Raw genomic sequence first — 27,838 nt, 5'->3', positions numbered from 1 at the left:
GGCGGCAGCGCACACAGGACACCCGACGCGGCTCGGCCGGCCTGTTGAGCCTCCCACCCGCTTCCATAAGGCTTTGCCTTTCCAACTTCAGCTACAGTGTTAGCTAAGTTTGGAAAGAAGACCAAAAGAAGACCCCCGGGCCGTTTTCCTTTTGTTTTTTTGTGTTTTTTTGCTATAGTCGTCGTCGGGGGCTTTTTGCACAGAGCTGTTGTGTTTTCAGCGGTGCTCTCTTCAGTTCCTTGCCCTCCTCTTAACAAGCACCTCGGCAGGAGCGGCAGCCGTAGCAGCAGAAGAGCAAGCGGGGGGCGCCTGGTGTCATGACCAGGGCAAGAGAGCAAAACCGCCGGGGAGGATGCTGTGGTGAGTGGACCGAACGCATGTGGTAGAAACAGGTTGCGCAGTGGAGACCGGCACCTCCACGCAGGTTTTGGAGGAATGTGGCTCAGCTGTTAACCAGTGTGATTAGTAGCTCGTTCGACTCATTTTGGTGGGGGTTAAGGAAGAAAGGCATTTCAAGGTATGGGAAAAGGGGCGTGCACACAGGCAAGGATGGACAAGTAGACTGGGTAGTTTGGATTATCTTGTCAACAATAAAATGGAGTTAAAGAATGTTGAATCAAGAGCTTTCTTGACTGTATGTGAAGTTACACAGTTATTGACCAAGAGGTCATGCTGAATTTTTCATCGACCCATCAATTTCTAGGTGACTTGATGAAATGTACATGGTTTGCCCCACAAAGTAGTTTTTAATAATTATGTTTAATAAGGACAAATGAGTAAGCATTCCAATCTCAGCTCACTCAAGTGACTAAATACGCTTTTTATCTACCTACTGTGTGTCTTTGCAGGATCCTTAGCAAACTACCTGATCTCTGCAAAATTCCTTCTCTACCTTGGTCATTCTCTATCTACATGGGTAAGTGAAAATCTACAGTAATTCTTACAACATAGTTGCACAACTTCTTGTTTCTCTCATTTGGGCCAGTTGTATTAAGCCATCTTGCAGTTTTGTCATGCAGCTAAAGAAATAAATCAACCAAACACACATGCTCTAACGAAAAAGTTATTTTCACCAAAGATATTTTCCCATAGGTGTTAGTAAATGCTGTTAATTATTGAGCTATCATACTTTATGTAGACTGGCAGCTATCCAAAAACAGGATTAACAAGGACAGGACTATTTGCATTGTTTGTAAATTGTATTTTGCATTACAAGGGTTAATAAATGGTAATATCTGCTCCTAAGAATGGATGGATGTCTCATGGACCTTCTATTTTTTCACATTTTAAGATATTTCTCTGTTTTCTTCTTTTGTTAAAATTATAAGTTCCAGCCTACTGCGCTATGAAAATACAGTAGAATAGTGGAGTGACTGAGTTAGGCTAAAAATAGCATTCTAAGGTTAATTTAAATATAACTGACCCCAAGAACAAAAATCTGAGTGATGAAAATTCTGGTCTTTTAAAATGTTATCTGTAGCTAGACATGTGTGGGGCATCTCAGTCTATCTTAAAAACCATCATCCAATGAAAAGCAGCAACTGACTCATAATTCTCCCTCTGACTTTTTCCATGGTCTTGGAAGAGTCCCAGTGTTTCTGTGGGCCTGGATTCCTCCATCAACACTCCTCAACCCAAAAGAATAATCCCCAAAGGATGCTAGATGTGTATTTAATTTAATGATGATTAGAATCTTTTAAATTAAACAATTGGTCTTATTGTTTAGAAGCAATAAACCTGCGTAAATTCTATTCCTGCCTCGTGTATGATATTTAATTTAAAAGAACCATAAGTAAGGGGAAATAATTTTGAGAGTAAATTTTGTGAATGTTATTTTCTTTTTAAACTGGAAACTTCTTTTGGATCGTTCTTAAGACATGAATGCAAACTATTGTATGAGGAAATCTGTACCCATGCCCTTGGGAAATTATTAAGCTAAGTTATCAGCTCTTTAAGAAATAGCAGTTCAAAGATGGCTTTTTTAGAAAGGCCAGCTTCTTTCTCCCCAGAGGCTTAGACAGGGATGACTCTGCAAATACATGTAAACAAGGTGGAGTGGGCATGAGTTTCATTTCCAATAACTGATGGTTCTAAGTAGAAATTGAGTGAAACTACCCTTAATTAATTTAAATACAATTAAATTGTTCTTCCAATTTAATTCAGTAAGTATTAAGTATTTAAAAAAACCCAATAAGTGATGGAGATAGTACCTGAAATTCTCACCTTGTGGTCTGGACCTATCTCTTAGGGGAAGAAGGTGCCTAACTTCCAAACACTGATTAAGTTTAAGGTTTATGCGACCTTTCGTTATTAGGTTGGCAGGTCAGATTTGCCAAAGGAGTGGAACTGTGATTGTTCCAGGAGGATCTTTTTTGTCATGAGTGAAAAACACAAGAAAAGTGACAGATGCTTACTCCAGTCTTACAGTAAATTGAGCAAAAGGAGTTCTTGTGGGAAACTTGGATTAAAACAAAACAAAACAAAACACAGCAATTGTAGTCATGTAAGTTTTAGTGGATTTTCACTTATTGCAGAGGAGTGCAAAAGAGGAATGCTCTCTAATTCTATCTTTTGAGTTTTGTCTCCTGTTTGACACTTTGCCTGATTTTATTACAACAAAAGATGTCTGCTTATTTATTATATATGTATATACATACGTATACATGCCTATCTATGCATTACCCTACTGACTCTGCCGAATCATGGTTTCCTATACACTGAGTATAGAGGTGTTAGGGTAGAAGGTTATATTGCATTAGGTTTGTGTGAGGTTGAATGCTTTTTATTTCTGACTTCATTTCTTTCTGCCAGTGGATCAATATATTTTACTCTATACCACTGGAATACAAAGTATGGTAAGAAGTGGATCCTGTCATCAAGGAGCTTATAATTCAGGTTGGGCTTTAAAAAAATATATCTAATTACAAAAAGATAACTAACAGTGTAAGGCAGTGAAAAAGGGTGGCCAGTGCTAAAATCTTATGCATTATGCTATGGACTGTCCCCATTTATATGCCATATGTCTGCATGGTGCCAGATCTTACTTCCTTGGGTTTCTGCTCATAGGTCTTTAACTACTTCATGCAAAATGCCACCTTCCTGCCCCACCCTATTGCATTTTTCCTCATAGCATTTATACCACCTGACCTATTCTAGATTTGGTTTTGGTCTCTGTTCACTGGGATGCAAGCAGCATGAAAGCATGAATCTTGATTTTGGCGCAGTGCTGAATTTCTAGTGCCTGCAGTATTGTTGGGTACATAGTAGCCTCTCAAAAAGTATTCAGTGCATTAATGCCTGTGATCATTCATTCACAGACATTCATTTGGCCTTTGGCTCTCAGTGCACTGGAGATAGATGAACATGTAAACAAATCTTCAAAGTATGATGAGAGCTTGTGGGAGGACAGGAAATGGACGTTAGGAAGGAATGGGTGGGTGGGCCTGAGATTGCACTTGGTCAACCTTTACAGAGAGTTTACCTGATTCTTGGCCTTTGTGAGTGTAGAGTCTGTTACTTCTTAAAGCCTAAACCCTTTGGAAATTGGGGCAAGTGGAGCAGTTTTTGTTTGTTTGCTTATTTGTTTGTTTTTTAATTAATTAATTTTATTTTTGGCTGCATTGGGTCTTTGTTGCTGCACGTGGGCTTTCTCTAGTTGCAGCGAGGGGGTGCTACTCATTGTTGCGATGCTCAGGCTTCTCATTGCAGTGGCTTCTCTTGTTGCAGAACACAGGCTCTAGGTGCGCGGGCTTCAGTAGTTGTGGCGTGTGGGCTCAGTAGTAGTGGCTTGCGGGAGCACGGGCTTAGTTGCTCTGTGGCATGTGGGATCTTCCCAGACCAGGGCTCAAACCTCTGTCCCCTGCATTGGCAGGTGGATTCTTAACCACTGAGCCACCAGGGAAGTCCCAAGTGGAGCAGTTTTATTCCTGTCCATCAAGGAGGAGGCGTGCCATACAGGAACAAGCAAGAGAGAAAACTTTCATTTCATAGCACTTGTTTCAAGTCCTGCTTTAAAGCGAAAAAATAAAACAACAAAGAAAGAAAGAAGCACCTACTATATAGCACAGGGAACTATATTCAATATCCTGTGATAAACCATAATGGAAAAGAATATGGAAAAGAGCACATAACTGAATCACTTTGCTGTACACCAGAAACTAACACAACATTGTAAATCAACTATACTTCAATAAAAATAAATTTTTTAAAAAAAGGAAGAAGCAATAGTAGTGGAATAATATTTCTTATTCTTTATGTTAAGAAAGAGGAAATTCACTCATGGAGGCAACCTATCATTTGAGGCATTTATATGTTTTTGTCTTTTCAGAGGAATAGAGATTAGGATAAAGTACCTCCCCTCGCCTCATGCCATTTTATTCTAATCAAATCTAAATTTGTTTCTCATGTTAAAGATTAAGAAAATAGCTTAATTTGTTATTCTTATTGACATTTTTATCTTAATGTATAAACTTGTCTTTTTATTGGTTTCAAATTGTATGTGAATATATATTTTTAGTCATTTAGTACAATGGTATTTGAAATGTAATTCCAACTTAAATGGAAAAGATTTCTGTTTTCAAAGCAAACTTTAAAAAGCTGTCCCAGAAATATGAATTATGGTACTGATTAAGCGTCAAACTTCTTGAACATTCATGGAACAAATCTAATGTACCAGAACAATATAGTTCATAAATAAGTCTTACTCTATATTCATTTACAGCCGGGATCCATTGCATATCCACTCCTTTGTTGATTCCACAGTTATTTGTTGTGTTTCTACTCTGGGCTGTGCACTGTGCTGAGGGTTGAGAGTGCAGAAGGTTCTAGAGCTCACATTCCAGACCATCGAGTGAGAATCAGTCTTTCAAGCATGGTATTTCCACTGGCTTCCAGTGTCTGTTTTAACATTTACTTGACCATGTTCACCCTATCCCTCAAGGCCCTAATCTTATGTTAATTTTAAATTGTGGTTCTAAACAATGTTCATAATCCTCTACACCAAAGTTTCTGTACCTTGGCGCTATTGACATCTTGGGTTGGGTAATTCTTTGTTGTGGGGGACTGTAGATGCCAGTAGTAAATCCACCCTTGCAGATGTGACAACCCAAAATAGCTCCAGACAGTGCTTAGTGATCCCTAGAGGGTAAAATCACCCGCACTTGAGAAATACTGGTCTACATGAAGTTTATTATAAATGATTGCTACAGAATATGTGCATCAATTTAACTTTGGATGCATAAGATTGTTGTCTTGCCTTTATTAAATGTTTAAAAGCATTTGCCATACTAGGATAATACTTTGCTCCTTATACATTAAATTTTTCAGGAGGATGTTAAGAGACATTGGAAAGAACTAGGAGTGTAGTACTACTTCCAGTCTATAAGGAGCCTAGCCTGGGAATTTAGTTTCCTGTAGTGATTTCTTACAGAGATAGGTTATGATAGAACATTGTTGTCCAGTTTTAGGTTAACCTTACAAGTCAGGGGTGGAACCTAAAAGCTCATAACTAGGTCCATTATAGATTTCTTACACATTAATTTGCCTGACTCATTTAAAAGCTTCTGTTATTCCACATTTTACAGCAATGAATTCCAAAATTCCCTGTATACTCTGGAGTGAAGAAATATTTTTTTTCCCCTTTTAAAACTCGTCTGTGTCGAAAATAACTACTGTGTCGAAAATAACTAAATAACTACTTATGTATTTATTTCTGACATCTTCATTCATATGGTACCAGAATTTGCACATATTAACTTCCTCTTTCTGATTGTTCTGCTGTTTTATGACTTTGAAATTTATTTGTGAAAATAGAACATAGATTTTAGAATGTTAGGGGTAAAAGAAACTTGAGAGGTCATATAGTCCATTCTTACCATTTTACAAGTTGGGAAACTGGCTCTTTCTTGACATTCAAGGCATAACTGACATTTGTAAACTATACTTGTTTCTTTCTGGTTCAGTAGCAAACTCCTTTATGCCTTTCAAATCAGGATAGGTAAATCCCAGGCCCGGCTAGAAACCTGATACAAAAAGGAGCAGGTTTTATCTCAAAAAAACCTCCTTGGGCTTGGAAACTGTATTTTTTTCTAGAATGATAATGTTTGTTTCATTAACATCATGCTTTTTTCGGGTTTACTTAGTATCTGGGCAAGAATATTTTCCATTGTGCCAGGACAAACAGTTTTAACACCTGACTACATTCAACCCATAGAGGAATTGTTGACTTTGAGAATCTCATAATGTAGCCGGAAAGTGCCCTTTTGTTAAGGAAGCAACTTCTTGAGTATAATTGACTAGCAACCTACAACATTTTATCAGAACCTTTTATTTTCTCTTATTCTAGGGGGATCGGATGTGGCACTTTGCAGTGTCTGTGTTTCTGGTAGAGCTCTATGGAAACAGCCTTCTCTTGACTGCAGTCTACGGGCTGGTGGTGGCAGGGTCTGTTCTGGTCCTAGGAGCCATCATTGGTGATTGGGTGGATAAGAATGCCAGACTTAAAGGTGAGTGGTGTTAGAAAAGCCTTTGTGTTTGTGAGACGAGTGCCTGAGCTAGAGAGAAACCTCTGTGACTAACCCACTTTGCGTCTGCAGCTGCCACCTGAGTGATGGAGTGCTCAGTGGCAGCACCTCTGCATGGAGGGTCCCGGGGCTCCTGCCCAAAGTTGGGATACCAGGATACTGAGTTTATAGATTTTTGTGGGGTATCTTTTTTGGCTGTTCATAAATTACAAATGTTAATGATTAACACCATGGCACTTTTCTGCGAACCATGTTAAACATTAAGAGTTTACTTAACTCTGGCATCCTTTAACCATGACTTGCACTGGAGTTCATTTAATGTGACGTTCCTGGGACAGCTTTAACATCTATCCTCTGGGTTACTGTGTTTTATATAGGCAGGTGTGTAGGGGAAGTGAAAACAATGGATTCAGAAAAGAATACCTGAGTCTGGATCACAGAGAGCTGAATTATACATTTTTGAAGAAAAAAGAAGAAATGATAATATATTGACATTTATTCTAGAGCATTAATACTGAAATCATTAAGTATTGTATAGGAAAGAGAGAAAGTGAATGAACAGTTTAATTATTCAGAATATAAGGGCAATTTGGATAATAATTCAGGGCAAAATTTTCCTGAGTTCCTCAGTTGATAATGCTAAGACCTGGCCATGTCTATCCTAGACACGGGGGAAAGATTGAGGTATCTGTGTCTTTCAGTGCAGGATAACTGCCCCCGGATAGAGAGCAACTGGATTATCAAATTCTAGGACTTGATGCTATTAGTAAAATGGCCAAGATGGACATTTTTCTATTTTGAGAATCGATAGACCAAAACACATATAGAAAAGGGTTTTGTATCCTGGAAAAAAAATTCCTACTTACTTACATCATTATACATAGGAACGTGGGAATGTTATACATAGAGACCTTTAACCTTATGACTGTTGAGCACTGAAATTGTAGTTTAGGATAGAATGTTGAGTTGGATGAAGAAGAGTGTGGTGGGATAGCAACCTTGCACTTATCCTAGGTAATCAACTCATGTGACAACCGCCATGAAAATCTTCTTTTATGTCTCTAGGCTGAGTTAACCAGAGACACTTTTTTTTCCTGCACTCCCATGAAGCTTTGTTAATACCTCTGCTATTGCACTTATGCTCTTATAATTATCCTTTGACATGTCTACCTTTCCTCTGGTCTGTGCGGTCCTGAAAGCCAAGAACCTCATTCGGTTGATATTTAATAGCCTTGTGCAATGAATGAACGAATTATATGTTGGGATTTTATTTCAAATTAATTTCAGAAAGCAGTTTGTTTCGTCTCAAGGCTTTGATATAATCTTCCAAGCCAGAATGAGCTTTACTGTCCTTAAAGGCAAGAGCTGTAATTATACCTTACATATACAACCCTCTGTATTTTTCAAAGTGCTTTCATAAGTATTTTATTTGAGCATCAAAATGACCCCGTAAAGTAAGGAAGGCAGGTATGTATTATATTCTCACCTTATAGACACAGACATAAGAGATATTAAGTATTCTGCCCTAGATCGTCTTCCCTCTTGAGTGGTAGAGAAAAGACTACAAGGTGTCCTTACGTGGTATCCTAACCTGCCCTTATGCCAGCCCTTTATCTACATGGGTGCCTCAGTCTCAGAAAGTTGGCATTTTCTGTAAGAAAAGGTGTAGTTTAGAATTTCATAACAACGCAAATAGCTTTAGTAAAAGGAACACACTGCTGCTTTATTCTTGGCAGTTTTTTATATGTCCTTCCTATTTATCCATACGCTCTTACCAAGTTCAGCCTGCCATCTAGGAGGTTATGGATTCCATGACCTCTTACTTAACCTCCTCCATAACCTCCTACATGTTCTTATTTTTGCCTAAGCTACAAAGGCCTGAGAGGTGGATCTTGTTTATGTAGTTAATATAGTTCTGTTTATGACAGTAAACTAAAGAGTATAAACTAAATGAAAATGTGGTCATTATGAATGGCTTCAACTAACAGGAAAAATGAGGGGTAGTTCTTTATTCTGTCTGCAAGTTTTACTGGTCTGATGTGATATGCTGGGCCCTACTGGAAATAGTTGAGGCAGGATTTACTTCAGGAATATTCTTATTTCTTGTAGTAATTTGCATATGCATATACAGTAGAACAGTGATGTATGGATAAAAACATCTCCTTTGAGATGTTTCGGTGTATGAACACTTTGTTTCTCTCTCTGTATAGTGGCCCAGACTTCACTGCTGATCCAGAATGTTTCAGTCATCCTGTGTGGAATCATCCTGATGATGGTTTTCTTACATAAAAAAGAGCTTCTGACCATGTACCATGGATGGGTTCTTGTAAGTTCTCAACAAGATTCTTGATGGTAGAAAATTGAATGTCTGTTAGTGGTAGAAGATGAAAACTCTTTGAGGGAGTGTCTTTTCACAAATAGGGCCTGTTAATTTTTTTTTTTAATAACTGTATATTTACAAATTTAAAGATACCAGAAATACATGGAAGTCAGAGAAAAAACCAGCATGGAAATCAGAACATGTTCAGAATGGAAAGATAATTTTTTAAATTTAAACATAGCATGTCAAAACCAGTAGGATACTTCTTTTTTTTTTTTTTTTTGTAATACTTGAGAATAATTTTATTAGTAGTATTACTAAAGAACAGTGATTATTTTCAGTCTATAGTCAAAGTATTTCCTTCCCCTTTGTTGAATGATTATTGTGTATAAGTTGTATTAGATGCATTTGAATGATAGAAAAATGATTCAAGTGTGGATCCTGTAGCGAGATTAGATGTGGCACATAGTAACTATGATACATGGTAGCATGGTTAAGTGCCTTCGAGAAAAATGGAGTTCTGGGTTGGCCATTTAGGTGGGCCTTGAAAATGGGATGTTATTCTCCCAAGATTTCATTATGAAATATTTCAAACATTCAGCAAAGTTGGAAGAATTCTCCACTGAACACCCATATACCTACCACTTAGTTTCTACTTCTGCCATTTTATTACACTTGCTTTATCATATATTTATCCATTGGCACATCCATCTTCCCATCAATCCCTCTTAGTTTTTAAAATTTATTTTTGGAATGATGGACTGGCATTCATAAAGGCATGAAAATAGGGGAAGCACAGTTTCTCGGAGTGATGGATGTATGCAACACACAGAGAAGGTTTGAAAAGTGTAGGAAGGAGAGTTTCTATTGTCAGACTGAACTTGGACTTTATATACATTATGAAAATAATATTGTGTTATAAACCAAGTTTTTCTATGAGAGTATATGTTTGTTTTTATCATATAAGAAATTATGAAAATAGTATTACATTTTTCATTTTTTAAATGCAATTTCTCAGAAACATGTTCATGTGTAAGTATAGAGCATGGAATGCAGTGTAAAGACAATGTGCTGCGTTTGATTTAAAACTGATGTACAGAATTTGGTAACACAGGGAACAGATTACGTAATTGACTTAATGCGACTAGTAGACATTTATAAGATGTTTAGACTTTTGCTTGGTGTGTTTTTTTTTTTTTCTAATAGCAGGTTCTTATTAGTTATCCATTTTATACATATTATTGTATACATGTCAATCCCAATCTCCCAATTCATCACACCACCACCACCCACCCGCCACCACTGCTTTCCCCCCTTGGTGTCCACGTTTGTTCTCTACATCTGTGTCTCAATTTCCACCCTGCAAACCGGTTCATCTGTACCATTTTCTAGGTTCCACATATCTGTGTTAATATACGATATTTGTTTTTCTCTTTCTGACTTACTTCAGTCTGTATGACAGTCTCTAGATTCATCCATGTCTCTACAAATGACCCAATTTCGTTCCTTTTTATGGCTGAGTAATATTCCATTGTATATATGTACCACAACTTCTTTATCCATTCGTTTGTCGGTGGGCATTTAACTTGCTTCCATGTCCTGGCTATTGTAAATAGTGCTGCAATAAACATTAGGGTGCGCATGTGTCTTTTTGAATTACGGTTTTCTCTGGGTATATGCCTAGTAGTGGGATTGCTGGGTCATATGGTAATTCTATTTTTAGTTTTTTAAGGAACCTCCATACTGTTCTCCATAGTGGCTGTATCAATTTACATTCCCACCAACAGTGCAAGAGGGTCCCCTTTTCTCCACACCCTCTCCAACATTTGTTTGTAGATTTTCTGATGATGCCCATTCTAACTGGTGTGAGGTGATACCTCACTGTAGTTTTGATTTGCATTTCTCTAATAATTAGTGATGTTGAACAGCTTTTCATGTGCTTCTTGGCCATCTGTATGTCTTCTTTGGAGAAATGTCTATTTAGGTCTTCGGCCCATTTTTGGATTGGGTTGTTTTTTTTTTAATATTGAGCTGCCTGAGCTGTTTATATATTTTAGAGATTAATCCTTTGTCCGTTGATTCGTTTGCAAATATTTTCTCCCATTCTGAGGGTTGTCTTTTTGTCTTGTTTGTAGTTTCCTTTGCTTTGCAAAAGCTTGTAAGTTTCATTAGGTCCCATTTGTTTATTTTTGTTTTTATTTCCATTACTCTGGGAGGTGGATCAAAAAAGATCTTGCTGTGATTTATGTCATAGAGTGTTCTTCCTAAGTTTTCCTCTAAGAGTTTTATAGTGTCTGGTCTTACATACAGGTCTGTAATCCATTTTGAGTTTATTTTTGTGTATGGTGTTAGGGAGTGTTCTAATTTCATTCTTTTACATGTAGCTGTCCAGTTTTCCCAGCACCACTTATTGAAGAGACTGTCTTTTCTCCATTGTATATCCTTGCCTCCTTTGTCATGGATTAGTTGACCATAGGTGCGTGGGTTTATCTCTGGGCTTTCTATCCTGTTCCATTGATCTGTGTTTCTGTTTTTGTGCCAGTACCATATTGTTTTGATTACTGTAGCTTTGTAGTATAGTCTGAAGTCAGGGAATCTGATTCCTCCAGCTCCGTTTTTTTTCCCTCAAGACCGCTTTGGCTATTCGGGGTCTTTTGTGTCTCCATACAAATTTTAAGATTTTTTGTTCTAGTTCTGTAAAAAATGCCATTGGTAATTTGATAGGGATTGCATTGAATCTGTAGATTGCTTTGGGTAGTATAGTCATTTTCACAGTATTGATTCTTCCAATCCAAGAACATGGAATATCTCTCCATCTGTTAGTATCATCTTGAATTTCTTTCATCAGTGTCTTATAGTTTTCTGCATACAGGTCTTTTGTCTCCCTAGGTAGGTTTATTCCTAGGTATTTTATTCTTTTTGTTGCAATGGTAAATGGGAGTGTTTCCTTAATTTCTCTTTCAGGTTTTTCATCATTAGTGTATAGGAATGCAAGAGATTTCTGTGCATTAATTTTGTATCCTGCTACTTTACCAAATTCATTGATTAGCTCTAGTAGTTTTCTGGTAGCATCTTTAGGATTCTCTATGTACAGTATCCTGTCATCTGCAAACAGTGACAGTTTTACTTCTTTTCCAATTTGTATTCCTTTTATTTCTTTTTCTTCTCTGATTGCCATGGCTGGGACTTTCAAAACTATGTTGAATAATAGTGGTGAGGGTGGACATCCTTGTCTTGTTCCTGTTCTTAGAGGAAATGCTTTCAGTTTTCCAGCATTGAGAATGATGTTTGCTGTGGGTTTGTCATATACGGCCTTTATTATGTTGAGGTAGGTTCCCTCTATGCCCACTTTCTGGAGAGTTTTTATCATAAATGGATGTTGAATGTTGTCAAAAGCTTTTTCTGCATCTATTGAGAGGATCATATGGGTTTTTTTCTTCAATTTGTTAATATGGTGTATCACATTGATTGATTTGCATATATTGAAGAATCCTTGCATCCCTGGGATAAATCCCACTTGATCATGGTGTACGATCCTTTTAATGTGTTGTTGGATTCTGTTTGTTAGTATTTTGTTGAGGAGTTTTGAATCTATATTCATCAGTGATATTGGTATGTAATTTTCATTTTTTGTAGTATCTTTGTCTGGTTTTGGTATCAGGATGATAGTGGCTTCAGAGAATGAGTTTGGGAGTGTTCCTTCCTCTGCAAATTTTTGGAAGAGTTTGAGAAGGATAGGTGTTAGCTCTTCTCTAAATGTTTGATAGAATTCACCTGTGAAGCCATCTGGTCCTGGATTTTGTTTGTTGGAAGATTTTTAGTCACAGTTTCAATTTCATTACTTGTGATTGGTCTGTTCATATTTTCTATTTCTTCCTAGTTCAGTCTTGGAAGGTTATACCTTTCTAAGAATTAGGGCCTGTTAATTTTGATCTCTGTGTCTACTTTAATATCCCCTACCATTTTTGTCTTGTTTTGTTTTTTGGCCCTTAACAGGCGTTCATTAAGTATTGTTTGAATTTAAATTTTGTTCTATTGGTTGTTTTCTTGTTTGTTTTGTTTTATTTTATTATGTTTTTTTGGCTGCATTGGGTCTTTGTTGCTGTGTGCGGGCTTTCTCTAGTTGTGGAGAGTGGGGACTACTCTTTGTTGTGGTGCATGGGCTTCTCATTGCGGTGGCTTCTCTTGTTGCAGAGCACAGGCTCTAGAGCACAGGCTCAGTAGTTGTGGCACATGGGCTCAGTAGTTGTGGCTCATGGGCTCTAGAGCACAGGCTCAGTAGTTGTGGCACATGGGCTTAGTTGCTTCGCGGCATGTGGGATCTTCCCAGATCAGAGCTCGAACCCATGTCCCCTGCATTGGCAGGCAACTTCTTAGCCACTGAGCCACCAGGGAAACCCCTTCCTGTTTGTTTTCTAATGGCAGTTCTAAGAGTATTACATAATTCAGTTGCTAGTTTTAAGCTCCTTATTATTAACCTGTAATTTTTCACACCATTTAAGAAATGGTATCCATATATACATATATATAAATCAGTCATGATTGTGTTCTTCTAATAATAAGTGATACTTCTGTTTGAGGACATGGACTAGATAACTTCCCACACTCTGATTTCATGATAGCTTGATGGAAAAGAGGAGAGAGATGGGTGTAGTGGAAAGCAGTGAATTTGATGTTCCTATTAAATCTTCTTAGGTATGTTTGGATTGATATTGTAGAGTTTCAAAGCCAGGTAGGACAAGAAATCTTCTAGTCTATTGCCTTCATTTTGTTGATGAAAAAAGTAAGACAAAGTGATGTTAGCTGATTGCCCATTGTCATGCAACTGGAAAGTGTCAGAACTCTTATTTAAATTCAGGTCTTCTCACTTCCCCTTCACTGTTTTTTCCAAAGGACATATTTGTGGGGGAAATTAAAAACCACCCCTATGTTAACACTTTATGATAACTATGTCACATAAATGTGCATATGACTATTAAAATTTTTTGTATTATGCGTACCACAGATGATACAGATTAGAAAGACATTATGCCCTTTAACTTGACCACTGGTGTTTATTGTTTCATGTGGACAAAGTAGAATGATTTCTTATGATTTTATGAAATGAAATTAAAATAAAAATTTTATTATTATGTTACCAAAGACCATTTTAAACTATATTGTACAGTGAGGTAGGTACAGTATGGTAAAACTGACATTTTAATAATTTTTTCCTGTAATTCCTTAGACTTCATGCTATATCCTGATCATCACTATTGCAAATATTGCAAACCTGGCCAGTACTGCTACTGCAATCACAATCCAAAGGGATTGGATTGTTGTTGTTGCAGGAGACGACAGAAGCAAACTAGCAGGTAATTTGCTTTTCTCTTTCTACCAAATGGGTTTTATCAGGATTCACTTTAAATCAGTGGTAGTAAATGAGGCTTAAGCCTTTTTCTCCGAGTATTTTTTAAGAATAATAAATTGAAGTCATAGTCTTTTTCTTACAACATTATCTGTCTCAGTGCAAAGATTTACCTCACTGTTATGAAGCTAATTTATAGGATAGTGACCTTCTCTTTTAACCTGGCAAATAGAAGAACATTTCTTTTGAGCTCTTTCTTTCAAATTCTGTTAACTGTTTCTAAATGTTTACTTAATACTTAGAACAGTGAAAATCTGACTTGTGATTTTATCAGTCATACTGTGGATATTATTACCAGTACTTACTGGTTATACTATGGATATTGTTTTTATCCAAACAAATGGAAACAACTTAATTCTAGGAGAGACTCTAGAAGCGAATTCCTTCAACTTTAAAACCATAATTGGTAACTTTTATTATATTATGTATGGTGTAATGTAACTGCTATTATGATACTAAAGAAATACAGGATAGAACATAGGTTTTTAAAAAGCTTGCATCTTAGTTGTCCATTGGAAACATATACAAGGGGAGCAAAGAAAGTCTGAAGAATGCTTACAAAGCAACACATCCATTACATCAAGATTACTTGGGCTCAGAATAACCTACCTCACTCGATATTCCCCACCTGTCCCCCAGTATAGCACCCAGACACAGATTGGATTGAAATTACACAGAGTAAAGGAGGAAGGGTACTCCTATCTACCGATCTGGTCAGCTGAGTCAACTCTGCTGGTCATTGAGATAATGGGTATCACAAACACATTTCCCAACCATCCTGACTGACAAGGAAACCATTCCTGATGACTTCAGTGGCTTATCAGGACACAGAGGCAAGATTGAGTACTGGGGTCAGCAAGCAACTTTGTTTGACTAGACATGTGGTTTAAAAAAAAAAAAAAGGTAGAAAGGAGGTTGAGAGAAAGGGTACAAAATCTGTGGAAGGTCTAAATGAAGAAAATGAAGGATTTGCTTAAGTCATCACTTTGTGGTAGCAGTAATAATACTGCTCCAGATAGAAATACCACAGTGATTTTAGAGGATGGTGAGTGTGGAAGATGAATTTAACACATGTGAGTCTGGATTGCAGGAAATTCTCTCTGGAGCTAAAGTAGTGATTCTCACTGATTTTTCTTCCTGTGATCATTTACTAATAGGAAATAATTCCATCTCTCTTTTTTGTCACATGGAATTAAAAGATAAGACTTTGTCCTTTTTTTTTTTTTTTTTAAAGTTATTTACTTTCTGTTATTTACTTTCTCTTTTAGTGTGCAATTTTAAGGATGTAATACATGTCCATGTTTTAAAATTCAAAGGGCACAAAAAGGATATATTTTGTAAACATCACATATATATCTGTTGAAATGTATTTGGGGAAAAAAGTGGCTTTTAAGATGATTTTCTTTCTCTTACCTGAATTTCTTAACTCATGTTGACTCTGTGAAGTCTGTAGAGTCTGTAATTGAAAAAAAAAAGCCCTGAGTAAAGAGAAGGTTACACTGAATCTTTAATTTGTGCTAAATATCCAAGTAAATAAATAACAAAAACAAAGATCCCACATAACTTTCTGGGATATTTCTGACTACAAAGTGATATTCCAGAAAAATAACAAAAATATGACTGGCCATTTCTCAGCTGTCCTTCTTTATTTGAGGAATTATTGCAGAGTGGAAAAATCCAGGCTAACCAGTCTATTTTCTAACCTTCTGGAGTTTCTCAAATTTAAGAAAGGAAGTAAGCTGCCTGTTGAACTCTTGTCCACTGTGAATTAGCTTAGGAAGCGGTGCTGTTTCAGATCCAGCCCCTGGAACGGGTTAGTAGCCTAATGAAGGAAAACCTCCATGTTGTTTTTCCTCAGGTTTCGACCTCCATGTTTGTTTTAAAATTAATTAAAAACCATGCTTCAAAACAGGAAACAGAAACTTCTTCCATCCTGAGGGTCAGCAAGGCTCTAACCATGGGTTTTTGGTACCATTCCTGCTAGAAGGCAGAGTTATAGAACAGAAAAAAAGGAGGAGGGTAAAGGAAAAGTAGAAGAGAAATTTTTGAGGTTGCCAGCAAAGACTTAGAAACCAAGCAGGAGACGGGGCAGGGCCGGCTGAACCGGTTGTGTGCGTTGTGAGGGTGTGTGTGTGTGTGTGTGTGTGTGTGTGTGTGTGTGATGGGGGAGGGGTGTGCCCATAAAGAGGGAAGGTTGTGAGCTGGATGCTAATTGCTCCCATTTCCTCATCCCAATGTTTCTTGATTTCAGAGTAGTTTTTAAAATTGGAAGTTGTATCACCGAGGGTAAAGAACAAGAGAAATTTTCCCTGGAAGGTTGAAAAGTTTTATAACTCCAGTGGCATCAGGTCAAAATATAGCTGTTACCATCTAATTTAGACAGCTCCAGGAAAGATGCTCTTTTTCCACATAAATACTGTTAATTAATCTGTTAACTAATTTGTCTAGGTACTTGATTTAGTGTTTTATTAAAACATTCTTTTGAGCCATGACCCTTAACCTGTCAAACCTTTTTGAAACTCATTTCCTTTGCCTGAGTTTTTATTCCATCTGTTGTTTTATTTCCTTCTTCATTTCCTTTGTTAATCACTTTTTATTAATAGCTTCTGAGGTTTTTCTTGTCCACCATTCTAAAGAAACATCTGCTGGTTGGCTTGATCAAGTACGACAGATAACTTTCTTGTTTGAACTCTATTGACTGAAAATTGATTTCATATTTGAGGTAGACAAACCTGCTAGCTACTATTTGCTCAGCAAATCTGTTTTTTATTATTATTCTATGAGATGTAATATACCTTTTATAATAGTAAGTAGTTACTGAATGTCATGCTCTGTGCCACAGCTGTAGCTGAAAACAGTTAAATTGGAATTAAATGAGCACAGACTTGTGTGTTTGCGTAAGAATAAATACAAACCTGCAAAAGGAATATGTTTGCACATTCAGAGGACCAATTCTTCTCTAGCCTGTGAACAGTAAAATGAGTAGGTCTTTTTCAAAATTATTATTTCATTCATTCTGCTTCAGAAAAATAAAATCTGTTTTCTGACACTACATTACATCTAAACATTATTAGCTTCCTGAGATAGAAATTTCTAAATTCTAAATAAAAGATAGAAATTGGTGGCATTAGGAAGCTTCATGAGCACTTGAAAATGGAGGTAGTGAAAGATTAACAAATCATTTTAACTAAATTTTGTTCTTGTTCTGGGGCCTTCAGATCCAAGAGTATATTTGCATTAGTACTTGATTTTTGGATTCAGATTATTGAGTTATTTGGATCAATTCTACACTTCCCTGTTAGGAACTTATTAGTAGGGGCAGATGGAAGTTAATGAGGCCATGGCAAAAAATGGCTGTGTGTAAGATCAATGAAAACTGCCTTTGCCTCTCAAGTGAAAGGTGAAATATGTCAAAGTTCTCCTGTTATCATATAAGCATTCTGCACACATAGGACTAATTGGGAGGCAGTTGAGGACCAGGAAGAACTAGAGAAAGAATAATGGCAGTTTTCTATTAATGTACTTATTAGTCACGTACTGCTTTTCCCTTAAAGTGCCCCACATAATTGATGAGGACTTGTCTCAATAATTTTCACTCTACTCCATGAGCTAGAGAATGAGAAAGTAGGTTATTTTCTTGACTTCCTCTCCTTTATTCATCTTGTCCTCTACTCTGACTCAGCTACATTCCCATGGTCATACCCTAGACCTTGGTATCACCACTAAACCCTCCCTTTTCATAATCTCAATCTCCAGCATCCAAGACTTGAAGTATACCTCCTATCTTTCCAGCTCACTCCTCCTGGTACCCCAGCCATGCGCCAACCTGGTTGGCACCTACAAGCCATTAATTCCACTACCTTTTTACTGCTCATGACCTGTCTTGTCTCTCCTCCTTACCCAGCTTAAATTCCAAGGTCAGTTGTTCCAACCATATGAATACCTCCTAGTGTATACCCTCAGCTCACTTGGCCTCCTCTCCTTTTGTCACTTTCCTTTCATAAGACCCTGCTTAAATCCAATTCTCCACAATAGCACATGGCTGGTAAAAAACATACAACTTTGCTCTCTCTTAAAGCTCATGACCACTGGGTTCAAGTTGGCCCTTTCATGCTGCCAGATGATCATACTATTTTCTTTGGTCCCTTCCTTCTCCCACTTTCCTAAAGGACTGTTTCTCACTTTCTCATTTTTCCTCATACATTCAGTACCTCCTCTCCCATCCTCACTTTCACTGATGACCTTGCTTTGTATTCTACTGAGAAAATGGAAAAATGAGAAGAGAACTTCCGTGTGCTCCCACCTTCGCATCACTCTTCCTACCTGTACCTGAGGCTGTTTACGTGACCTACACTGTTGAATTGCTTGCGTTCCTAAGAACAACTCTGCCACTTGTGCAGTAGATTCAGATTCCATCCCTTCTCATCTACTGTATCATTTGCATCAGCATATAAACATGCTATAACTTTTCTCATCTTTTTTTAAAAAATAAATTTATTTATTTATTTTTGGCTGTGTTGGGTCCTTGTTTCTGTGTGAGGGCTTTCCCCAGTTGAGGCGAGCGGGGGCCACTCCTCATCGCGGTGCGCGGGCCTCTCACTGTTGCGGCCTCACATTGCGGAGCACGGCTCCAGATGCGCAGGCTCAGTAGTTGTGGTTCGCGGGCCCAGTTGCTCCGTGGCATGTGAGATCCTCCCAGACCAGGGCTCACATTCGTGTCCCCTGCATCGGCAGGCAGACTGTCAACCACTGCGCCACCAGGGAAGCCCAACTTTTCTCATCTTAAGAATCCCTGTCTCTGTCACCCCATTTCTTTGTTCTTCTTTTGAACAAAACTTAACAAAAAGAAATATCTGTGCTCACTCTTTCCAATTTCTTTCCTTGGTCAGGGCCTTGCTTTCCATAATGCCAGGGGGGCAACATTCACATTGTGAATCCAGGGTGTGCCACTCACTTAAAATATAATAGAAATGGTGTCCCCTGGAGTTGGCACCAATCTCTTAAACCAACTTCAATCAGGCATTTGCCCTTACTGCTCCACCAGAACTATTCTTTATGAGGTCCTCAATACCTTCCATGTGACCTGTCTAGAGCTGATTGTCAGTGCTCATCTTTCTTGACTTACCAGCATCACTTGCCAGTTGATTACTCCCCTCTCTTTGAAACACTGTTACCTCTTGGCTTCTAGGACACCCTGCTCTCCTGTTTTTTCTCCTCTTTTGCTGATTCCTCCTCATCTTCCTGACCTCTGAACATTGGCATGCCCAGGACTCAGTCCTCAGACCTTGTCTCTTCTCATCTACCCTCACTCCCCTGGTGATCTCATCCAGTGTCATTGCTTCAAAAATCAAGCTGCCGATGACTCCCAAATCTGGCACATGCTTCTTCCCTAGACCCCAGACCTATATGACTAACTGTCTGCTTGATGGGGCCTCTTGTATCAACATCTCTAGAACCAGATGCTTATTCTTTTGTCCAAAACCTGATTCTTCTAAAGTCTTGCCTTTCTCAGTAAGTGGAAACTCTGTCCTTCCAATAGTTGCTCAGGGTAAAAACTTTAATTCCTCTCTTTCTGTCACATAGCATATCTAATCTGTTTTCAAGCCTTCTTGATTCTACTTTAAAGTACCTCCAGTATCTATTTCTCCACTTCCATTGCTACTGTCCTGCACCATGCCACATCATCTCCCACCTGTCTCCCTGCCTCTGCACTTGTCTGCACCCCTCCCCCCACCACACACTTACTTTACACTGTTTTCTCATCACAGCAGCCAAAATAAACCTTTAAAAATATGTCCTGTGATACCACCTCTCTGTACTTTAACTTCCAAAGGCTTCCTGAGTCATTCAGTATAAAAACTGAAGTTTGAGTAATAGACTAAGACCTTACATGATTAGGCCAATCTTCCCTCCTCTCTGACTGCATCTCTTCCTATCCTCTCCCTTCCTCATTCTGCTCCAGCCCTACTGGCCTCCCCGCTGTTCCTCTGGGCAAGCTCCTCCTGCCCCAGGACTTTTGCACTTCCCTTGGTCTGGAATTGTCTTTTCCCTGATATCTGCATGACTCACTCTTCTGCCTCCTGCTGCTTCACGCCTCTGCTGTGATGCTCTCTTTTTTTCAGTGAGTTCTTCCCTGACCTTGCCATATATAAAACTGAAATTTCCCCCTTCCCTTGAGCACTCTCTATGCCCTTTTTTTCTGCTTTATTTTTCACTACAATATTTCATGAACATCTGACATGCTCTATATTTATATGCTTGTTGATTTATTATTTTTGTTTTCCCTTGGGAGTGTAAACTTCATGAAGACAGGGAAGGATATTCTTCATTTTTTGTTATGGTGCCAGAATGGTGCCTAGCTCATAATAGGCATTTAATAAATGCTTGTTGAAATAAATGAATGTAGAGTTACTATTGAATTCATTTTTTAAAAGCTGATGTCAGGCTCATTTATATAATCCCAAGGGAATCACGATTTTTGAGGCAAATTTAATATGACTTGATCCAAACAACAAATGATTTTCTAACAAAATGGTTTGCTTGCAGAATGCTTTTAGAAGTTTACATCTTAGGAGTCTACACTCTTAGTTGAGTTGTGTTATGTAAGTGGGCAGTCTCTCTTTGATAGATTTGCACACTTACCTGCCTCTTTCGCCTACCTCTGTAGATATGAATGCTACAATACGAAGGATTGACCAGTTAACCAACATCTTGGCCCCCATGGCTGTAGGCCAGATTATGACATTTGGCTCCCCAGTCATTGGCTGTGGATTCATTTCGGGATGGAATTTGGTATCCATGTGTGTGGAATACTTTCTGCTCTGGAAGGTTTATCAGAAAACCCCTGCTCTAGCTGTGAAAGCTGCTCCTAAAGAGGAAACTGAGTTGAAACAGCTGAATGTATACAAAGGTAAACTCAACAAAATGTTTAATCCCTTTATTCTTATTTTCAGACCTTAAATATTGGTTAAGATGGAAATAATTTTGAATTTATATCAGGTTTAGTTACCACTGAAGGTCTGCATGAGGTTAAATATATCAATGTGGTAGTAAGTCAGAACCCAGGCTGTTGAGGGTCAGAGGAGCAACTCTGGGTTGAACCTCAAGGGGTTGGAATGGGACCCCTGACCCTTTTCCTTAACAGGAACAGCAGACACAGAGGGGCAATTCATTGAGGGAGGGCTGGGCAAAGTTGAGCCATAGGAATGGGAAGAACAGTGGGAGAAAGAGAACAAGAGAATTCCTAGGAGTCTATAAAGAAGGGAGTTACATGCCATTTGTAAGACAGTGGAAGGGAGTGAGGACATGAGGTGGACATTTTTCAAGAAGAGAAGAGGAAGTTGGGCTTCTGAACAAATGTAATCTTAAAAGGGTCCCAGAAAATAAGATTCTGTGTTTCCCCAGATAATTATTATACATTATCTGATCTGTTTTCCTGCTATTTACTTTGGTGGGATTATAATTTCTGAGAGAGAGGGGAAGTGAGGAGGGGAGAAGTATCAATAGTATTTTGTTTCTTTAACATAAGTACTTGGAGATTGTTCCTTGGCTGGAATTCTTAGATGAGTAAAAGAAAATACATTTTATACTGTGGTAGCCAAGGGTATCCATGGGTGATACCCTCCGTGGGTGAGGGAAAGGAGAGAAGAAAAAATACTAAGATAGTTGGCTTTTTCCCCCATGTCCCCTCCCTCAAATAATAATGTCTTTTATTAACAGAAACTGAGCCAAAACCCCTGGAGGGAACTCATCTAATGGGTGAGAAAGACCCTGACGTCCATGAACTTGAACATGAGCAAGAGCTAAGTTGTGCCTCCCAGATGGCTGAGCCCTTCCGCACCTTCCGAGATGGATGGGTCTCCTATTACAACCAGCCGGTGTTTCTGGCGGGCATGGGTCTTGCTTTCCTCTATATGACTGTCCTGGGCTTTGATTGCATCACTACAGGGTACGCCTACACTCAGGGGCTGAGCGGGTCCATCCTCAGTATTTTGATGGGAGCATCAGCCGTAACTGGAATAATGGGAACTGTGGCTTTTACGTGGCTACGTCGAAAATGTGGCCTGGTTCGGACTGGTCTGATCTCAGGATTTGCACAGCTTTCCTGTTTGATCTTGTGTATGATCTCCGTGTTCATGCCTGGAAGCCCCTTGGACTTGTCTGTTTCTCCTTTTGAAGATATCCGTTCTAGGTTCATTCAAACAGAACCACTTTCAATTACACCTACAAAAATATCTGAAATCATCTCTACAACTGATATACACATGTCAAACGAATCTGATCCTGCTAATATTGTCCCAGAGATGAGTCCTAAATCTGTGCCTATAATCTCTGTCAGTCTGCTGTTCGCAGGCGTCATTGCTGCTAGAATCGGTAAGAAATCTCTTTTTGTATATTAATGAACTAAAGTGTCTTTTTGCAATGTGGTTTCAGATAATTCAGCAGTAAGTGGTCTAAAATATTCCCTGAATGTTAATTTAAGCAAGATCCACTATTTATCCTTATGTATAATCCAGTCACTTATTATGAAATTTTTATTTTATAGTTTAAAAAATCTATATTTGTGTGTGTGTGTGTGTGTATGTATGTATACCTTCTTAAAACATGGTTAGGGCTTGAAAAGTTTTACTAAATGGATATCTTACTCTTTTAATGTAGTTTACTTAATTTTTCAAGAGATATTATCAGTAATAATTATACTTTTAGTAATTTAGAGTCTTTATATTGCTATAACTTTACCAAAAGGACTGTAATTTAGCAAATATTTCAATGGGACAAGGTAAAAAAAAGCGTTTGAGGTTTAACTCAAAAAAAAAAATAAGACAGTAGTTAGAAAAAAAAAATCCTTGAAAGGTCTTCTCTAGCTGATATTTGTTTATTGTATACTTTGCCAAACAAATGGATTTTATAGCTCTGGAAGGAAACATAATGTAAAGACCTCTTACAAAGTAAAATTTAAGTAATCATTAATAGAGTACTGATGAATTATCTCTGCCTGAATTCATTCTTGAAATGAAACCATATTTATCCTGTGATACAAAGCAGTTCATTAATTTATCAAAGACATTAATATTTAAGCAAGACAGCTTTATTGTAGGGGCTTTAGAACCCAAACAGTAAATGTATTAATGGTTTAAAGTTTCTTTACACTTTAACGATAACAATATATTAGGTCTACTCATTTTAAACTTTAAAAATACTAGTAATTTTAATAGGATTTATTATATCTCTGATTTCAGAGTTTTGCTTTCATAGTATGAATAATCACAGAAAAACAGAATTAAGAAGTTTGTAGATTAGACTTATTTTTGTCTTGTGGCTGTAAAAACAATTTCTTGAAGCTACTAATAACTCAGTGTTTATTAATGAAAAATAATTCTCTAAGGCTAGGCTATGATAAATATACATATGGTGACTTTAAGGTAATAGGGTTAAGTATGTATTTTGCACATGTCAACAGATTTTTAATCTATAAATCTGAAATGTACAACTATAAGTTAAAATTAAGTTTCTAAAAAATATCTTTTATTATAGGTCTTTGGTCCTTTGATTTAACTGTGACACAGTTGCTGCAAGAAAATGTAGTTGAATCTGAGAGAGGCATTATAAATGGTGTACAGAACTCCATGAACTATCTTCTTGATCTTCTGCATTTCATCATGGTCATCCTGGCTCCAAATCCTGAAGCTTTTGGCTTGCTCGTATTGATTTCAGTCTCCTTTGTGGCAATGGGCCACATCATGTATTTCCGATTTGCCCAGAAAACTCTGGGCTCCCAACTTTTTGTCTGTGGTCATGGTGATAAAGAAGTTACAGATGCAAATCAAACTAATACATCGGATGTGTAAGACAGTTTAACTGTTGCTGTCCCTGTTACTAGGTTATGTAGAGCACGTGTGCCTATTTTGTACTTCAAAATTCCAATAAATGGCTCGGTGTCTGTCTCTGGTTTTACCACAGCTATACCTTCAGGGCTAAAAGCTAGTTAGGAAACTTGAGCCAGCAGAAATGAGCTGGTTAATTTCCCTTATATTTAAGGGTGGAAAAAAAAATAGAGAAAGAAAAACTCAGTTTAAATATGGAGACTAAAATAGTAACACTGATTTTCCCTATTTCTCACGAGTAGGTAAAATTTACATAAAAGAGTGATTAGTCATGTGAATTAAGTTATTCTTTGGCAGATTTTTATTACCTGTACTAGAATTCAGATATGTCAGTTTTCCCTAACACTCTTGTTCAAGTCTAGCTAATTTACTTTTTTAAAAAATCTTATTCTCAGTTATGTTATAAAAACAAATTCTCTTCCAAGTTTGAAGATTAAAATTTGATAACCAGTATTATCCTTATTGATCCTATTGATGTTAAGGGACTTTACCTCTACGTGGAAAAATGAAATACTTAACTAGAGTTCTCTAATAGGGTTTATGGTTTAACTTTAGAGACCACCTTTGTATTTTTCTTATCAGCTAGGGCAAAATATTGTATTAAGCATATGTAACACTTCATAAAATGGCTATTGTGTAAGCTGAAGATAGAAGCAAAGCTGTAGAGTAGATTTATAACACAGTGAATGCATGAGGACTTCAAACACGCCAGTGGTTCGGCCATAGAAACTAGAAGTTAAAAGTCACACGAAGGGCAAGATCTGGATTTAACTCACGTTGCTATCCTTAATGATCTCTGTCGTGGAATATGAGGGAATTAGCCTCCAGCCTGGCAAGTTAAATGTAGAAAGCAAGCCCAAACTTGGAAAGGTTTTGTTTTATAAATCATTTGATTTACTTTTAACATGCTTGGTAGAGCATTTTTACTTTTACTGTTTTGTACCCAGGAGTTATTTTTACCTAGTTGTAGAGCAAGACTGTTGATAAATGTATCCCTTTCAAACATCTTTGAGAAAAATGGAGGGAAAATAACCCCTTTTATATATATATTTTACAAGTAAAAACTGTTTTACAAGTCATTTTGCAACATGCCAGTACCAATGGGGTACTTTGCCTTAACTGTTCATGCACTTTCACGGAGACTGCAATACGTTGCTCTGAGCACTTTCTTTATCCTTGAGGTTTAATCTTTTTCTCCTTTCTATAGTATGACATAATGATTTGCTATGTTGTAAAATCTTTGTAAAATATTTCTGTATAAAAACATTTTAAAAAATCTTGATTTCTTTTTCCTTAATTGCATTCCCCAGTTGTTTAATCTTTTGTTACACAACATCTGTTTTGGGTAACATCTGCTTCTCTCTAAAGGCCTACCGTTTCATAATTCACAATTTTAGATTTATCTCCCTGCTTATATGTCTAGCTTATGGTGGCTTGGATAAAAGTATAGTAAACACGAGGCCCAGGACTCATTCTTTGACTTTGAAGAAGTCACTTTAAGCTCTCTTGAGTTCTGTTTTCTCTTCTGTAAATTGGAGATGATATTATAAAACCAACCCTACCTACCTCCCAACTACCCTGATTGAGTCAAGTGAGATAATTCTTGTAGAAGCACTTTGTGGACTCTAAGACAAGGTTGTAGTATTACTAGAAGTTGGATCTAACTAATGACAGAGAGTTAAAGAGGTTCCTCATGATCGGCCAGAGAGAGTAGAGCCACATTCTGTGTTCAGCAAATGTTTGCTGAACGCTTGATCTGTGTCCCAAACTGATTGGTCTTGGGGATGCAGATTTGACTCAAACACGGTTCATCAGAGGCTCCTTTTCTTTCCCCCCAAATTGGGAGCCTGAGAACTTTTGGCATCACCCTGTAGCTACTGATCTGCTGCTGACTTTTGAGCAGACAGTAGATGCCTCTGTTAGGTCTGGCTGCTGTCTTGAACAGGTCATCCGCTTCCTCCCGCAGGGGTCGAGCTAGGGTTGGAGATCTGCCCTGAGTGTTTGCAGATATAACTGAAGGCCTGTGACCTTGTAAAATGAGTAGAACCATCTTAGCAAAGGAAGGTCTCAGCTCTTAATGTGGATGTTTTGCCAAACTGGGGGGCTACTGAGAGAGGCCCTGTGTGGAAGGAAGGAAAATGGAGTTAGTTAACAGAAATTTTTACAGGTGCTCCCCTTATCTTTGCAAAGTGCAATTCAGAGCAGGAGGAGGAGGGAGATGGGGGAAGATCACTGCTGGACTGGACAGCCTTTGCTATGTACTGCCCCAGGGCATAGTAGGGCTGGGTAGATGATGTGTGTCTGTCTGGGTGTGTTTCTAAATGGGGAAACAAACTCAAATACCTACAGGGTCAATAGGTAAAACAAATGAGTGAAGTGAATAGATGTAGGAAAACAGTCTTTCATTTAACATGTAATTGCATTTCACAAAAGTATCACTTATTTGTTCCCACTTAAAAACAAATTATTACATTTTTTTCATGTTCTCTATTCCTGTGCAGGTTTCTTGTGGTTATTAAAGTTGATTCTTTCCACATAGACATCCTTTGTCTGCACAGGAAAAGCTGTATTCATTTTTTAAAAAAAATTAATTAATTAATTAATTATTTTTGGCTGCGTTGGGTCTTCGTTGCTGCACGTGAACTTTCTTTTTAGTTGCAGCGAGCGGGGGCTACTCTTCGTTGCGGTGCGCAGGCCTCTCATTAAGGTGGCTTCTCTTGTTGCGGAGCATGGGCTCTAGCCACGTGGGCTTCAGTAATTGTGGCACACAGGCTCAGCAGTTGTGGCTCGCGGGCTCTAGAGTGCAGGATCAGTGGTTGTGGCACACGGGCTTAGTTGCTCCGCGGCATGTGGGATCTTCCCGGACCAGGGCTCGAACCCGTGTGCCCAGCATTGGCAGGCAGATTCTTAACCACTGTGCCACCAGGGAAGCCCTAAAGCTGTGTTCATTTCCATAAAGAAATATGCCTTCTCCCATTTTTATTTTTCCTCTGGCTTCCTTGATATTCTGGCTTCCTTGATATTTCTTTCATTGCCCGCCCCCCCAACTTAAAAAAATAAAAGAAAAAGAAGGGTATAAGTAAGAAATAATTTTCCTGTTCACCATAAGACAAAAAACAATGCAAGAGGTGAGCCAAATCCCTGGACGTGCTGTTGGGGAGGTCACAGGGTATGCGAGCTGGAGAGCACACACCCAGGCCAAAGGAACAGCTAAGCAACTCGGAATGTGGGTCTCTCTTGTCATATCTTTTATCTTTCAAGAGAAGCTGGGAATCTCTGGAATTTTGTGTGACAAAATTGGCGTCACACAAAACTGGCAACTAGTTTGAAAATGCTGAAAACATTTTTCTAGTCAAACCAAATATATCTGTGGTCTACCTATAAGCCACCCATGGGCTGCCATTTTTTAAAGTTTTTCTGTAAGAGGATGGTTTGTGAGCAAGAAAATGGTATTTGAGAAAGTGTAGATAAAAGGAGGTATATATACAAAAGTGATGGAGTACAGAGAACAAGAAAGAACTCAGCAAACATTTATGGTGAAAAACATTAGGCGATTAGGCATCTTTTATTGGAGATCATTTAAGATCAAATAACCTATGCATTTATTACCTGCCATATTGATGTCAGTGAGAATTCTGCCCCATAGTTCCTTATTCCATGTGTTGTTTATACAGTTGGGTTAAAGGATGATGACAATTTAATTAAA

At 38.0% G+C, this 27,838-nt stretch overlaps 1 protein-coding gene across 1 annotated transcript; it reads left to right on the top strand.

Annotated features, from left to right (window-relative positions):
• On the top strand, positions 1 to 25,420 carry SLC40A1 (solute carrier family 40 member 1). The gene is made up of 8 exons (XM_036858564.1): positions 1 to 360; positions 849 to 916; positions 6,344 to 6,503; positions 8,732 to 8,847; positions 14,069 to 14,195; positions 20,916 to 21,158; positions 21,968 to 22,621; positions 23,783 to 25,420. Exons 1-8 carry the CDS (start codon positions 318 to 320, stop codon positions 24,094 to 24,096), a joined length of 1,725 nt encoding a protein of 574 aa, XP_036714459.1. The 5' UTR covers positions 1 to 317; the 3' UTR covers positions 24,097 to 25,420.
• The last annotated feature ends 2,418 nt before the right edge of the window (positions 25,421 to 27,838 follow it).

Source organism: Balaenoptera musculus, chromosome 7, assembly GCF_009873245.2.
Source record: "Balaenoptera musculus isolate JJ_BM4_2016_0621 chromosome 7, mBalMus1.pri.v3, whole genome shotgun sequence".
In the NCBI taxonomy this organism is placed as follows: domain Eukaryota; kingdom Metazoa; phylum Chordata; class Mammalia; order Artiodactyla; family Balaenopteridae; genus Balaenoptera; species Balaenoptera musculus.
This window is presented reverse-complemented; position numbering and strand designations above follow the sequence as displayed.

Coding starts and splice junctions, on each gene's coding strand:
- SLC40A1 (XM_036858564.1), top strand. CDS start 318: ATGACCAGGGCAAGAGAGCAAAACCGCCGGGGAGGATGCTGTG. Junction 917..6,343: donor GTCATTCTCTATCTACATGG/GTAAGTGAAAAT, acceptor CTCTTATTCTAG/GGGGATCGGATGTGGCACTT. Junction 14,196..20,915: donor CGACAGAAGCAAACTAGCAG/GTAATTTGCTTT, acceptor CTACCTCTGTAG/ATATGAATGCTACAATACGA.